This window comes from Anguilla anguilla, chromosome 3, assembly GCF_013347855.1.
Source record: "Anguilla anguilla isolate fAngAng1 chromosome 3, fAngAng1.pri, whole genome shotgun sequence".
Taxonomy (NCBI): domain Eukaryota; kingdom Metazoa; phylum Chordata; class Actinopteri; order Anguilliformes; family Anguillidae; genus Anguilla; species Anguilla anguilla.
In genome coordinates, this window is record NC_049203.1 from 27,608,067 (window position 1) to 27,623,623 (window position 15,557).

Here is a 15,557-nt window from a genome sequence, read left to right on the forward strand (position 1 = left end):
GTTCCAGTTTGTCACCGTTGTCATTATTATTATTATTATTATTATTGTTGTTGTAGTTGTTGTTGTTGTTATTTATAATAATAATGGTAATAATCATAAGGGTCCTTTTATAATGGACATGAATGAAGATGTGTAAAAGTGTATTCAAATATTACAGAAAAGGCAGAATATTCAATCACTTGTGGCAGCCACGTTTGTTTTTCCCCGATTGTGTGTTTTTATCAGGTCAGACTTGGTACACATCGATGCTATCGCTCTGTGTTGAGCCATAGCAAGTTTGAGGACTATTAGCATAACAGTGACTGACAGTCTCATTTGCATATTTTGTTATTTACGGTACTGATTAATTTGCATGTTGCATGGTTGTTTTTTGATGTAAGAACTTAACCTTGTTTGGGACCGGTACAGACATGCCACTTACCAATTTTTTTGTCAATCAGACTTGCGGTTTATGAGAAGATTTTTTTTCAGTTTTTCATAAAATTCATAAAAGCCTGTCTGTTTTTCTGTTCCTGAAGTCTTCTGTGGACGGTAGTCACTGACACACCCATGACTGCCTCCTGAAGACTGTGTTTGATCTGTTGGACAGGTGTTTGGGTTTTTATTTCTTTATTATGGTGAGAATTATTTAGTCATTGACTGTAGAGGATTTCCTTGTCCTACCAGGCCCTTTGTGATTACTGAGCTCACCAGTGCTCTCTTTCTTCTTAATTATGTTTCAAATTGTTAGTTTAGGCAAGTCTAAGTTTCCCTTTTGTTTCTGGCTTTTTTCTTATTTCTCAGCCTCATAATGGCTGCCTTGACACTGGCCCTTATGTTGTCTCCAAACATAAGTCTCCAAAGGCAATCAAAAGCCTAGAATCAAGACTAGATCCTGAAAACTCTCTTATACCTGCATTAATGAAGCATTTGAACACACCTGACTGGTCATTTTTCCCAAACATTGTGTTGCCCTGAAATGGAGGGTCTTCGTATAAAAAGTTCTGTAATTTCTACATGGTGAAACCACAAATGTATAAAAATACCTTTTCATAAAAGCTTGAGAATCTGGACTTTAAGCATATTTGAATTGTTTGGTTACAAATCTAAAATTGTGGAGTACAAAGCCAAATAAAAAAAAAAACCCAAACATTATGGAGCTCACTATGCTTTCTTTGGTTAATAGGCTACTTGTTCCTTATAACAGCAAAATTGTTTGTACTGACTTCAAGCAAAATCCGAGAAGGTTGCGATGTGGAATAAGGACACGAGAACAAAAGAACGTTTGATGCAGAGAACAGACCATTCGGCCCATCTAGGACTGTCATTGTGCCGACTGCCTGGAGAAGAGCTAGCGCCGTGTGAAGGCCTGGCGTGTGCCCTCCCCCCCATCTCGCGGCTTCCATGGACCTCTCCGGCCTCACGTATTATAAACATTCCCAAAAGAGCACCAGCGGGCCCCCCACTCCACCCGGCGTGCCTGTTTCACCCCGTTTTCTTTCTCTCTACTCCTCCTCCTCCTCATCCCTCTCTCCTGCTTTTTTGACGCTCTGTTTGTTTAACGCGTTTGGGCCTTTGTGAGCCCTGCTTTCTCCCCTGACCCCTTTTTACGTGTTTGTTTTTGGAGTGAAATGGGTCACCTGTCACGCGGAGAGCTCTTTCATAGGCCACTTTCTTGCCTCGATTCAGGCCTTTCCTCGGTCTGAGGCCTCGTCCTTACCGTACACTCAGGCTCTCTTATCTGGGATGTAGGCTGGCCTGTGGGGTGTACAGTGTACGGATTTACCTGCTCTGATCGTATACCACTTCGGCAGCAGGGAATGGCAGACGTGCAGTTCATCATTAAGAATGACTGTGGTGAGAAATTAATATGAGTGAAATATAGAGTTAAGTGGCAGGAATTCTTTTTCTGAAACCAAGGGAAATGGAGTTTTTATTGCGTCTCCTCCCTTTCACGTGGCTGAAGGGAAAGGGGGGTGTGGAGTCCTCGCATGCCCGCCAGTGCTTCCTCGCAGGTCATAAAGCAGGCTTTTCCAAAGGGCTTCCTGCCCGGGCAGGACGCAGGGCCCCTCCCAAACGGGGCGGGGCCAGAGGACTGCGAGAGTCGTCCCTTAATGAGGAGAGCTGGAATCCTTTTCATCTCCAGGCTGCAGGCTGCCCCACATGCAAAGGGCTTAATGGGCTTTTACTGTGGCTTGGAATCTTTATGGCTCTACTCTCAATGGAACCCATGGCTCAATCTGGGGGGGAGGGAGAGAGGGAGAGATGGGGGCAGGGGATGGATGGATGGATGGAGGTAAGCAGAGAGGGAGGGAGGAGGATGGTGGTAGTGCCATTGTAACCTGACTGATTATGAAAGCACTGGAGTGTGAGATATCTATCGAATATTTTAGACACCTTTATTGTTGATGCCAAAATCCCAGGAGCACAGTCTTGTCCACTTGTTCTTAGGAATAAAGAGCTTTTTCCATCAATTACAAACATAGTTACTGTTAAGTTATATATTTATATTTAAATATATTTTCATTAATAAGGCATACAGTTATAAATGTCTTCATTGGAAAACAGTCATCAGTTAATTGACCATAAGTATTAACCACTTTATTTTTTGATGTTGCTACAAGTGAAATTGTTTAGTTGTCTTGTTTGTTGCAGTCATGCCAATCCACTAACTGCCATGTTGAGATGCAGGAAAAGCTTGTCATCAGAAATATCAGTCCTAGTTTAATCATTCCTTGTCAGAATCCCCTCACCCTAGAAAAGACCATTATCTCTAAAACTACACGAAGTACAGACATGATTCTAAGCTTGAAATAAAGAGCACATTTGCACAAAAATGACCAAATCAGACCTGATCCAATGGGATGCTCACTCAGCAAGTTAAAAGACATAGGCCTATTTATTCTGTAAAAAAAAAAAAAAAGAAATCAAAAAATCAGTTTTCTTTATTCTGTAGTGATTACATGTACTTCTGATACTATACGAAACCAGATTTTTCCAATCGTGCCTCAAGATCTCACCAACACCAGGAAAAAAGGTTTGAGTCTATTGAACAAAGCAGTAAAATTAGATGTGTTTTACCAAAGGCAAATCCTCTCCAAATTGGAGCACTGTGAACATGGTTTTTTCCCAGCCATCTTCCACTTTCTGAAGCTAATTCTATCAGACTTCTATCAAAGTCCCTCTTTGTGGCTAAGCCTTGTATTAAATAATAATAATAATAATAATAGTAATAATAATAATAATAACAATTAGCCTACCTGTTCTGAACACCGCTAGTTATCAAAGCTTACAACAGAAATTTCATGGGAAGTCTGGGTTTTTGGTGACTCAAAATAGGGCCTAGATGGTGACTTTGACGGTGCTTGTCAAAGCTCTGTCAAGAGTCTTCAAGAAAACCACCACAGTACATTGAGATGTAGGTTATAAAAAATGAAAGGCGTGGCAAAAATTTAAAATTGGAACAATTTAAATATTTATTGAAGGGTTGCACGTTATAGGCTAAGTGCCAGAATTGTGCATACAATATAGCATACAATGATGGATTAACATATTGCAAGGGGTCATTCTACAGAAACAGTGGTATTTTGAATCGCGGTATGTCTTGAAATGCATTTCATTTTTGTCACTCAAAACTTAGGGTACAATATTAACATTTTAACTTAATATACAAAAATTACACATTAATGTTTTTCAATTATTTTTATACATTCGCTCAAAGAATTCTTGCACCGTTTCTTATCACTGGTGTTACTTGCACCTTGTGACAACATGAATGGTTTTTCAGAATTTATTTCTCAGTTCAGTCTGGGCATACAGGCAAAAACTGTGTAGGTTAATGGTAAGAGTCTAGCCTACATCATTGCATAATGAATTATCGCAAGGGCGTAACTTTCGTTTGAATATTGAAGGGGTTGAAATGCATAGACCCTGAGAAATGAAACCCACTAGGGGGGATTTTGGAAAAACTGAAATGATAATTTCTGGTGAATTTCTGGGGGTAGTGCTACAGATTACTGATTGGTAGGGTTGTTTGTACTGATAAGGCTGGTTGTTTGTCATGGAAAATACTGACAGAAGTCATGGAGCAGTCACAGCAGAGTTGTTGAAAAAGGAAATGAATCAGTTTTTAAATGCTAATTCGTTTAATTGATTGCTAGATCTCATGCGTTGCAGTGGGATACAATTGAAATAACATACTCAACTGTACCAAAAGTAAAAATTGCTTGAAGTTTAAAAATAAATGAGCAGCATACTTTTTTTGCGTTTAACAGAACACTCTAGAAATAGAGCATGCTCAAATTGCATTGCTAAAATAAAACATGGTTGCCATGTGCCCATTTTTATTTCTTTAAAATTAGTCTTGGTACAATATGTTGTACACAGCGAGGTTTGGGTTTTTGATGCACGCCTGTTGTCACTGATGTTATTTAATGGGGGAAGGTGGGCATCACAACTGTTGACAGGGGCCGTCAAACATCTAATTTCAAGAACTGACAAGGACAAGAATCTTTATCATTGTCGCACTTTGGTTTTCCCACAATATGGCAGTAGCTATTGTTAAAATGCGTAGGCCTAAACTCATAGGCTGTGTTAAGGTTGACATTCAATCCAAGTCTGACATATGATAACCATCAACACCGTGGACAGCACTGACTATAGTGCTATATAACGGGATTTCCAGCAGGGGCTCAAGTCACAATGGGTAGATCATAGAGTGGGCTAATTTGTTCATGTAGGAGTCGTTTTTGGATGATTCACTCAGCACTCAAATGTCTGGTTGAGATTATTTATTTTCTCTCTGCATGAAAGGTAAGAATTAGCTTATTTAGAAAATGGCACTTTTCACATTTGAAATTGTATGTGCGTATGCAGAACCGCTAATTGCAGGTGCTCCTGAAAAGCCAATCAGCTCAATGGAAAATAATGCATCAACTTGTCCTAACCTGTGTAGGCCTACAAAGAGTGGATGCATTTGTTTTGGCTCAGGTGGTAATTTGTTTATGTAAATCTCAATCGAGAAGGATTAGCAGCCATTTGTCTTGTTACGGACATTGTCTGGATTATAAAATATTGTAATCATCTACCTGCGGTGTCAATTTCAGCACTAGTTGTTTTTTTTGTTATTTCTAGTGGTTTTACTGCATCACCATGCGAAGAATGTAAGCTTTACAACAGTATATGGGTTATAGCACTGCACCTTGAATCACTGACTGATAAAAGCAATAATTTAAGACACATTGTTGGACGCCAGCATCTAACCATTTCATGGTTATTGGGCTTTAAGGGTTTAAAGAGCCACTCCAGCAGAAGTTCTTCACTGTTTTCTGGACTTTAAAAAAAAAAAAATAATGGAAGTAGTTGGCTGTGGTTGTGGGAGGGCATTGAGACAAAAGTCTGCCATTCATATTTTCGTATGTGAGAGAATGTGGGGGTGTGTGCATTCACATGTTTAGAAAAGGGAGGTGACATTGTGAGTGTTTCTCACAAATGATGGAGAAATGACTGCAATTCTAGTTCTGCCTGATTATGTTGGTAAGAACTGAGGAGGCAGATGACACATACCCCCCCTCACTTTCCCTGAATGAAGAGCACCGCGTCGGTCTGCTCACAGGAGGTGCGGTTACATTTGCTTGAACCGCCGCCTGAAACCTTTGACTCTAGGAGGAAGTGTCTGTGGTGGAGGTCTTCACAGAGGCCTACCCCAAGCCTAGTCGATTTTTCATTTTTCTATAACACCATTGAAAAGTTTCCACACAGTGTTTCAGAATGGACATTTTCCATAGGGATTTAAAAAAAAAAAACAGAGAAACTGAATTTACCCCAAGAGATCATTCGCTGATGCCTTAAAAGGCAATCGAGCAGATCTCATGGAAAATGGGGTGCACTCATTGTACCAATGTGAGCATACGCTTAGACTGCTCTTACCTCTGTTTTATGAAGACTTTTAAATCTCAAAATGTGGGGTTATGGACTAATATATGGACGAGGGGGAGAAATAATGAAAAACTTGTGTCGCCCCGCTCTCCGACTGCACGTCTGCGGTGGTGTGTCTAAATGGGCTGCGATTAGGTCCCGGCGTGCTGGACCGGCTTCGATCGTTCACGCCACTCCGCCATGGAGGTTCAGTAAATTGCAGCCCTGCCTGCGATATCGAGCCTGGTTCAAAGAGCACGTCTTTTAATCCCCCAAAACATATTTATGACGAGCGCTTCACCTTTCTCCCCGGCTCTCTGGGCCCCTCGTAACGGCAGACATATTAAATTGCAGGAATTGCAAAAAAAAAAAAAAAAAAATGTAAATATTCTTTTCATTATCCCTTTGCTTCGGAGTACATGCTCCAGACGGGCCTCCAGATGTAGTTATGCAAATGATACTTTGTAACAAACATGATGTACTAGAAATAAACAGATTTGGACACTACTGGTGCCAGTGACTGATCAATTTGCTGATGGCATATCTGGACTCTGCCAGTTGCTATTTGCTCTTCATCCATTAGTTCCTAATGTTAAAATAATGCACACTGACTGACTAAATATCCTGTCGTGATTGGGAAGTTGTTGTAATTTATTGTCTACACTAAACCAGAAGATGATTGCATATCAACCTGATCAATAATTAATTTCCTTATTGCGTCCTTTGCTTTGTTTAGCTTTCTAAACTTTGTGTCTTTTCAGTTCATCACACTTTTCAGCGTAGATCACAGCACGGTGGTTATTTTATGAAATACTGACTGACACACACAGACAAGGGAAGTGTCAGAGGAAGACATAGCTGGCTACAGTATTATAACAGCCTGTTGTAGAACGGTTTGCTCGGTGAAAAGGAAGTAAACTGCTTGTTCACTTTAAAATGTTGGGTGGAAAGGCCGGCAATGTTCTGTTTTCAGGTTAGAGAAAGATGAAACGGGTGCACCTTATAGGTGGTTAACTTCTTACTGGCATTCTGCTAGCTTGCTAGCTGCATGCATAGAAGAAGTTGAATTACGTGTGTTTGTATCTTGTGCAAGTAGTGTTGTAATGCTTTCCAACTGTTGTAGCTATTGTTTTTTTATAAATAACAGATTGACATGGGATGGTAAAGAATATGAATTGTTGTACATTACAAAATGTGTTGCTAGCATTTTGACAGTTTGAGAAGCTACTGAAGATACTTTTGCAGTTTAACAACGTTTGCCCATCCAAATAATTTCTAATGTTGTAAGAGTGCATTTCTGCATTTTATAATTCAACTTAACTCAAGTCAATCTGGCTTGCAGTAATAATCATTGTGACATTTGTATATCAATAATGACATTTCACATTTAAATACAATTGTCTGTTAATGGTGGATGGCTAGTTCTGAAGTTGAAAACATTGCTAATTTTGTGTTGTAGTGTTGCCGTATCACAGATGCAGTTCATTGCCCTATGTGTGCGGGAAGGCCGCAGCATTGCTTTCGTTATGTAACGTGCTAGTCTGTTGACAGTGAAAGCAGGCGCCCGCGGGTAGCTAAATTATGTATGGGAGGCAGCCATCTGGACTAAGCGTCTCACTTTATCGGACTTGAGATAATCGATGGACTAAGTTGACAGATGCAAACAGGTATCATGGTGTTTCATGAGTAAAGTGAAGGGTCTCGCCCTGTCTGAGGTTTTCAGCCCTCTTGGCTTATTCCACGAGCCTCTTGGTACGGTCGGGCCATTCTATAGCTGAGTCGCGTGACTGCTCTCTTTGCTGAGGATCAGCATACCGGCATAGTTCTGGCCAGAGGAAGAGAGAAGCAGCATTATTGACCAGTCCACTTAGGATCACTTTTTATTCTTAACCCTTTGAAGAGTAGCCTATGTTATTTGGAATTTTTTTTTTGTTTGTTTGTTTGTTTGTTTTTATTCTCCCAAGTGTTGTTACTTCAACAGCGTATTGGTGATCTTACACCTTGGGTCAAATGGGTCAAATATAGTACTAATGTAATGGCATATGCTCCAATAATTACGGCATACTACTTTTCTCTTTTAAAAAGCACAGCTTTTATAATGAACTCTGTGTTAGATTTCTGTCATCTAGAACATTACTGGAGCTTTAGAAACTTGTATTAATGGTTAAACTGACCTCTACTTTGGGTAATTGCTGTTAAAAAAATCACATGATGCTGATCCATTTAGTTTTGACTTTAGTGTTTGTAATCCAGAAAATACTGGAATAATCTCTACCTTGTGAGGAAGAGGACTCAAGAGCTTCTTACCTCAGTATACCATAAAATAAATTATTCAAATGGTTTAAGGCTAAACACCGCCAAAGGTTAAAGGTCATAAAGGCAGTCTGGGATTCTGAGTCGCGGGGTTACGACACCTCCAAATATGACCTTTCCTGAGTTAAAATGCAAAGAATTGCAACAGGAAGACCCCACCCAGAATGCAGCAGAAGCAGACCTGGGGGGCCCAGCCCCTTTCCGGAAGAGTCCACAATCCTGAATTTCTCTGCTCAGCTCTCCAACTTGGCAGCTGTATTCCTGTTCTGAAGGAAAATGGAAATGGAGTTTTCAAAAGCTGGTGATCAAAAATCATTGGCTACTGTAGTACCGATTGGTCAGATCTTTTTCCATCCTTAATACCATTTTTTGTGGTTCAGAAATGAGCTTTGACGTGCTCATCTGCAATTGTTTTTCAAAATCACCGTGACAAGAACGTCTCTCCCTTTGTGAAGGACAGGGGCTGCCCTGTTTCTCTTTGGGGTTGATTTAAATCTTGAATTCCTGTTACAGTGTCCATGCCAGAATTCAAGGGGGAGATTAATACAGATATATACCATGAAATTTATGGCTCAAAAATCCGATTCAGGCTTGGCTGGAAAAAAAAACAAAAAAACTTTCCAGCATGAGGATAACTTAAACCATGCCTCAAAAGTCTGAGGGAAGTGGTCAAGAGAAACCTCAGTGTTGTGGAGCCGAGTGGAGAACATTTTAGCGTTACAACTAGGCTAAAGCAAGCAGCTTGCTGCAAAACGTGCAACATAGGACAGAGTTGCAGAACTTCTACCTGCAGGAACGTGCAAATATTTATCCTAAGCTGTAGCGTAATTACAGACTACTCTGTAAGTGTCCTCTCTGAGTCACTGAAATGTTAAAATTAATGGACATTGTTATTATAGTCATCATTTGCGAACAAATTTGATGTTTTATTGCTGTGCAGTTTTGACATTACTTAGTCTTAATGTGTACATTTTTTTGTCTAATATGATAGTTGTGCACAGACATTTCCTCTAGGTTCAGTGTTCTTTTTGCTATAATTTAGCCTGTCGTGTTCCGTTAGAGGAGTTTACACAGTCACCCTGCCCAGAATGTTTGGAGAGTCGTGTTTTCTTTTTTCAGGAGAACGTGGAACATTCCATCAGAAATGTAAACATCCATCCAGTTCCTGTTACAATGAGAGAAACAAATATACTCTTGCAAGAAAAAAAGGGCACCATGTGGTTTGCACAGGGTGTTGGATATGAACTCTTTCACCCTGGAAAACGGTTGAGGGTGGCTTCAGAAGAGTCCCGTAGATTGAGATATGAAGAAGCAGAGTGTGTCTTATAACTTGCGTTATGCCTACTCAGAGAGTGTTGTGTAGAGTTAGTACTTTTTATGAATATATTAAATGGTGAATCATTAAGAAAACTTCCGCTTTACTTTTTGTGGGGTGGGGGCTTCTTGTTGATAGTTGATGATCACGTTTGGGCATAACTAATTAGAACAGCATAAAATGCTAAATCACTGGAATTCCCCGGTAAACTAGAAATGTTTTTAGAAAATCTTTTGTTCCTGCAGTCAGCATATACTAAATGTATTATAGCTTGTATAATTTTTATGTACTTTTATTTCTGGATTTATTTTACAATTTTTAAAATCAGTATGTAATCATACACTGTTACTTCACACGGCTGATGGTAATATCCTGACCAGGGAATTCTCCTGATGCTACATGTCTGTGGATGATTGTTAATTTGTTTTTCTTAAATGTCATTGTGAAACCAAAGGCAAGCTACCGCACGGTGTTGCAAAAGAAACTTAATTTCTATGCTGGTCTATTTTTGAAATTTGCCAAAAGACAAGCCATTTTTAAAATGTTTCTCTCTCACCGGGGACTAGCTAATGGGAATTGGCCACTGTGCAGGGAACCTGTAGACCTCCATGTTTATCTTGTAGAGGGGGACGGGGCTGCGGGGCAGACCGTGCTGCGCTGTCTCCTGGTGATTTAGTGCGGTGTACAGAGACGGGCGAGGTGCCGTTACTTCACGGAAAACAGCTGGAACGCGGAGCGGCGTGCTGATGCGTACCCGCCCATCCTGCGCTGGCTCCGCCCCGTGATCAGAACACAGAACGACGAGACCGAGCGGCGCTCTCGGCCCTCCTGAGTGCCTGGGCCGGGGGAAACCGGGCGTAAATCCTGCCCCGGATCGATCGGGACCACAGCGCGCGAGTGGCTGGCGCGAGCTCCGTGGAAACCTGGAGCTGGAACGTGGAAGGTGTCCGACGGGAGCGTTTCGTGTTGTTTCTTAAACACTTAGCAAAGGGTTGCATGGCCTTTCCCCCCCCCCCCCCCAACAGGGAAGCAATCCTTAAAACATGTCACAAAGTGTCGTCTTCCTCCTCTAGGGTGAGCTCGGCAGAGTGTTGGAGTATGTTCAAGGACCCTCCTGTAATGTGTCACGCCACCGGTGAATTCTGCCACAGTGTCGCGTCACTGCGTGAGGTGAACATCGTGCTGGAGTGGGACTTAGCTCTGGTCTGGATCTACACAGTCAAAGTGGCACATCAGAAACATGCAAAAGCACAGAAAGCTTTTTACCCGTAGAAATGACAGAGGAGAAGCTGCGATGTGCAGCTGAAGTGAGTCTTGTGTGTGCTGGCAGTGGAGAGAGAAGGCCAGAGACGGGCGGAGTGTGGGAAGGGGAGAAATCTGATTCAGTAAAGCTATTTTTTCATTTTTTACATCAAGGGTCGCTTTAGTTCAGCAGGCTGTAATCAATCCTGGGGACAGCATTTCGTGAGTGTGCGGCTGGTGAGAACTCACGCATACATCGCTCATCTCTCCCTGTCTCTGCCTCTTTTTTTCTGTCTCTCTTTTCTCTCACGATTTGCACTAAAGTGCTTTTGTAGCAAAATGACGACTATTTGCCGCAAGGTCGTATGTTTGTGCATGTATGTGTGTCCCTCAGAGGACGGCAAGAGGACACAAATTGTACTGGTGCGCAGCAGTTTGTGTTTTCCCTTTCGTAAGAAGGGTAGCTCATCCGCATCAGGTGCGGGGACTTTTATTGTTGGCACATTCAATCAGGAAGTGTTTTTCTATTTCAGTTTTATCGTCTTTTTTTCTGGATTTTTTTGTGCTTGCTGGTCTTTATGGCTAGGCAAAGCTCGCTGAGTCTGTACCTCGTCACGGTGGTTCTCGGTATCTTGTCAGTCGTGGTAGACGGATAGTTTGGTCCAGTGTGCTGCCTGATAAAACTTGATTTCCCTTTGTGATTTTGTTTGAGGTTCCCAGTAAGCGCTGGGCTTGTACTTTGTTTCATTTGTGTCGCAATTTGTTGATTCTAGTTCAGTTTGTAGTTGTTTTGTTCTGATTCTGAGCCATGGAGGTGTTAGTATGTGTCTGTGCGTGAAGAACTAAGGCTCAGGACAAGCTGTGAGGGGGTTGTTTTCTTTGGTCAACTCTTAGTATTACAGGGCTGTGCATTGATCTGACTGGGGGTCAATATGTTTTACGTGCTTCCAAAATTTGAATGTGCTGGATCCTGAGGGCCAGTGAATGTCTCTTCCTGAGGGGCTGGCTGACTTCCCATTGGTGTGCAGTAGGTGGCGGTATTAATCCACTGTTGAAATGTGTCCGTGTGGCAGTGGCATACAGTCAGCAGTGCTATTAGTCTTAAACGACTAGTGACAGCTGGCGAGTATGATCATTTTGAAGGACAGAAAAACAGCACAACTGTGGATGTGAAATGGTGTTCATGTTGTAGGTAGATAGCTTGTAAGTATTATGTTAATTGTATATTTGTTGGATAAGTTCAAAGCACTTGCTAGCTAAATAGATTCTATTCTGGTAAATGGACTGCATTTATATAGCGCTTTTATCCAAAGTGCTTTACAATTGATGCCTCTCATTCACCCATTCACATACACACACACACACACACACACCAACGGTGAAAGGCTGCCATGTAAGGTACCTATCAGCTCGTTGAGAGCAATTAGGGGTTAGGTGTCTTGCTCAGGGACACTTCGACACGCCCAGGGCGGGGGATCGAACCGGCACCCCTCCAACTGCCAGACAACCGCTCTTACCTCCTGAGCTATGTCGCCACATATTTTATAGATCAGTGGCTAGTTACAAGTAGCTAACATTTAATGATGTGCTGAAAGCTTACCGGTGGCCATCTAGCTACTTAGCTAACGTCCATTTAATAGTGAAGCTGGCTTATTTGACTATCTGAAGCCAGAGACCTCATTTAGGTATGTCAAGGTAGGGCGATCACCGTACCTTCGATTCATAGACTTTAAATGAAGATACTCCCACTTTGAAGTCAAAATTATATCACTTCTTATTCATGTTATCAGTTTTTGTTCATAAATGGTACTGGACCCTCGTTTCACATACAAAAAGTTGTGGGTCAGAGGTTCCAGTTTCTGACAGACAGTGCTCCCCACAGGCTTTGTCCCCATTCCGGCTGAACTCTGCTTGCCTAGGCTTGTTTGTATCTTGAAAAGTAATGGGCATTGGTCTAATTCTGCCCAGTTGTGTTTCTGTGTACTTTTAAGGTGTGTTTACGGAATTCTACATGCAGGATTTCACTTGGAGGTTTTTGCCATTTGCCAAATTTTTGACTGATGTGTGGACTCCACACCTCACTGACAGAGTGGTTGATTCAATTATAGCTTCAAAGATTTTAAGCCAAGTTCTAATTTGAGTCTGTACAGAAATGAGTTGTTTTATGACGTAGAAGGCCCTGTGTATGTTATCCCTTAGTTCAGTCACTGCACTGTTGACACAGTCTCTCTCTCTCTCTCTCTCTCTCTCTCTCTCTGCAGAGGTGCAGTCTGTCTGACCGCGAGTCGCGGCTTCTCCCTGCGCCTACGGGACCCCAGCGTCGGGGGAGTGACCGCCCTCCTGCCCGTCACCTGATCACCCGGCGCAGGTGCCACCCCAGCCGGCGGCCAAGATGGGCAGAACTGCGGTGAAAGGTAACCCAGGCGCTTTCGGGTTCCGCAGCTCAACTGCTTCCCTTCCTCTGCGCCGTAAATCATAACTGCCATCCTCGTAGATCTCAGGACAGCACGCACGCAAATCTGCAAGTGTCGGGACAGCTTGTGTTAAGTTCCGTTTACTCAAATATCGTCCGGTTACTCAGCGCAATTTAAATAATGACTGCTGATGTCATGAAATTGAAGTGAATTTTGTGAGCCTTGACATTTGAATAAGTTCAACTCGGCTCTTTGAATAGATGAACTAGGCTTGGTGCGAGTTGGATGATTCATGGAAACATGACTCTTGATACTTAAGTTAGAAACGCTAAAACCGGAGTTGTTTTAACTCCATAAATCAAAGGAATTTTAAGTTAATTGAGGTAAACCAATTAAGTGGCCTTAACTTAAAAAACAATATTGTTTTGGGTTAACTTATAAATGTGTATGTACAGTATGTCCTCTTGATAATTGATTGATTTCTCTCAGTAGGAATAGTAAAGAAAGGTGATTTGCAGAGATTCAAGGCAAAACCCCTGACTTGTTTTCCCTAATGGGCTGAAATGAATATCTGATACTTACCATTAGCACTATCGTGATTTGAAGACACACAGTCATATTAAACTCCTTCCTGCCTGCTGTGGCAACATCACCGCGTGACCTCATGTCTACAGAACTCGAGTTTAACTGAGAAAAACAAATACTGCACAAAATGGGAAAATAGGACCTGGCTTGCGCTGTATATCACAAATATGCGCATTCTAACAATGACATGGTGTTTTAGGGTGGAGTTTTCCTTTAATACTTTTGTTGCAGATTATGGGTATAACTGAGTATCTTAAGGAATGCCTTTTTTAATCTTGCCCCTTGAAAACAGTTTATTGGCACATTGGAACTCTATAAGTCAGCTAGATTTTCACTTCATTTCAAGAACTGATGTGTGCTATTGGGTGTGCTTGAGTATCTTTTGTGCTCTGCTTTTTCTAGACCCGAAAGACAATAAAAAAGAGAAACCTGGCAGGAGTGGCTCAGCAACTGGTCCTCCTCCAAATAAAGGTACCTTATTAATTAATTACTAAATTTTGATGAGTATATCATGTGATCATGAACATTTCGAACTTGTATCCAAAGGTTAAACTGACAGAGCTGAACTTGTTTGGTGATTTCTTCTGGAACATTGGCTTTGAGTGCCCTCTGCTGTTGAGAAAAGGACATTGCATATTGCCCCACTGTTGTGAAATTGTAACTGCACCAGGCACCATTGTACATTAATGTAAGGATCATATTTTAATGCTCTTATGCCAGCCTGTAGAATGTCAGTGGAAAGGCATTCTAATCAAATATCTGCTAAATATGAAAATTGGCTTTAGTTCTTTATTTTCAAGTGTGCAAATACAAAAGGCATCCTCACCCGCATCGATTTTATTTTAAAGAGACATTCAGTTGGGAGGAATATCTGAAGGAAACATCTTCCACACCTGCCCCTCCAAGTTGCTTCAGACAGGTATGTTTCATCATCAGAGTTCAGAGGTCGTGTCACTACTGTGACTCATTTGGGAGGTCAACTTTCTCTTTCTTTTTGTGTGTATCACTCTCTCGACCTCTCTTTTTATCTTTTTGTTTTTGTTTCTTCTTGCTGTCTCTTTGCCACTCTCAGCACCTTTTTCTCTCTGTGTCCCTTTCTGTTTTTCCTTCTCCTCTTGAACAGGTCATTTATTTTTACCCTTGCATTCTGCTTGCTTGTTTCCTCTTTTCGGTCAGCTGATACTTAGCTCATGCCAGCTCTTTGTCCCCATGTGACCCCGCCCCCTCTTTGTCTGTCACTCCAGTCCAGGGTGCCGCCTACCAATGACTTCAAAATGAACATGAAGCTGGAGGCTCGCGACCCGCGAAACTCCACCTCCGTCTGCATCGCCACGGTGATGGGCCTGATGGGCACGCGGCTCCGCCTACGGCTGGACGGCAGCGACAACACCAACGACTTCTGGCGGCTGGTGGACTCGGCCGATATCCAGCCGATCGGCACCTGCGAGAAGAACGGGGACATGCTGCAGCCGCCGCTGGGTGAGGGGCTGCACCACAGCATCATGGGAAACGGGGAGCTGCACTGCGGAATCATGAGAAACGAGGACCATTAGGGCAGGGTGGCTGGGGGGCAGGCTAAACTAATCTTTGCTTTTACAGAATGTGGAATGTGTGTGGGATTTACTGAAATAACACTTCTTTGTATACATTTTTTACAGAAATAATGCTAAAATGAAATTTCACATTTTTATATTATAATTTAAGTGTGAAGTTTTTGTTTACTGACTTTTGTAAATGATGTATGAAATCTTGTTGTTTTACTGTTTTGGGATATGGTATGAGTGTGAAAGGGG

At 41.9% G+C, this 15,557-nt stretch overlaps 1 protein-coding gene across 5 annotated transcripts in view; it reads left to right on the plus strand.

The window, feature by feature from the left end:
- scml2 (Scm polycomb group protein like 2) overlaps nt 1-15,557 on the plus strand; it is a 61,273-nt gene that overhangs the window by 8,471 nt on the left and 37,245 nt on the right. For all 5 annotated transcript variants that reach the window (XM_035410466.1, XM_035410467.1, XM_035410468.1 and 2 more), the window contains exons 2-5: nt 13,027-13,179; nt 14,167-14,235; nt 14,613-14,683; nt 15,009-15,243. In XM_035410466.1, coding sequence (XP_035266357.1) covers nt 13,158-13,179; nt 14,167-14,235; nt 14,613-14,683; nt 15,009-15,243 — 397 coding nt within the window. In that variant the 5' untranslated portion in view covers nt 13,027-13,157. The remainder of the gene's footprint in view (nt 1-13,026; nt 13,180-14,166; nt 14,236-14,612; nt 14,684-15,008; nt 15,244-15,557) is intronic.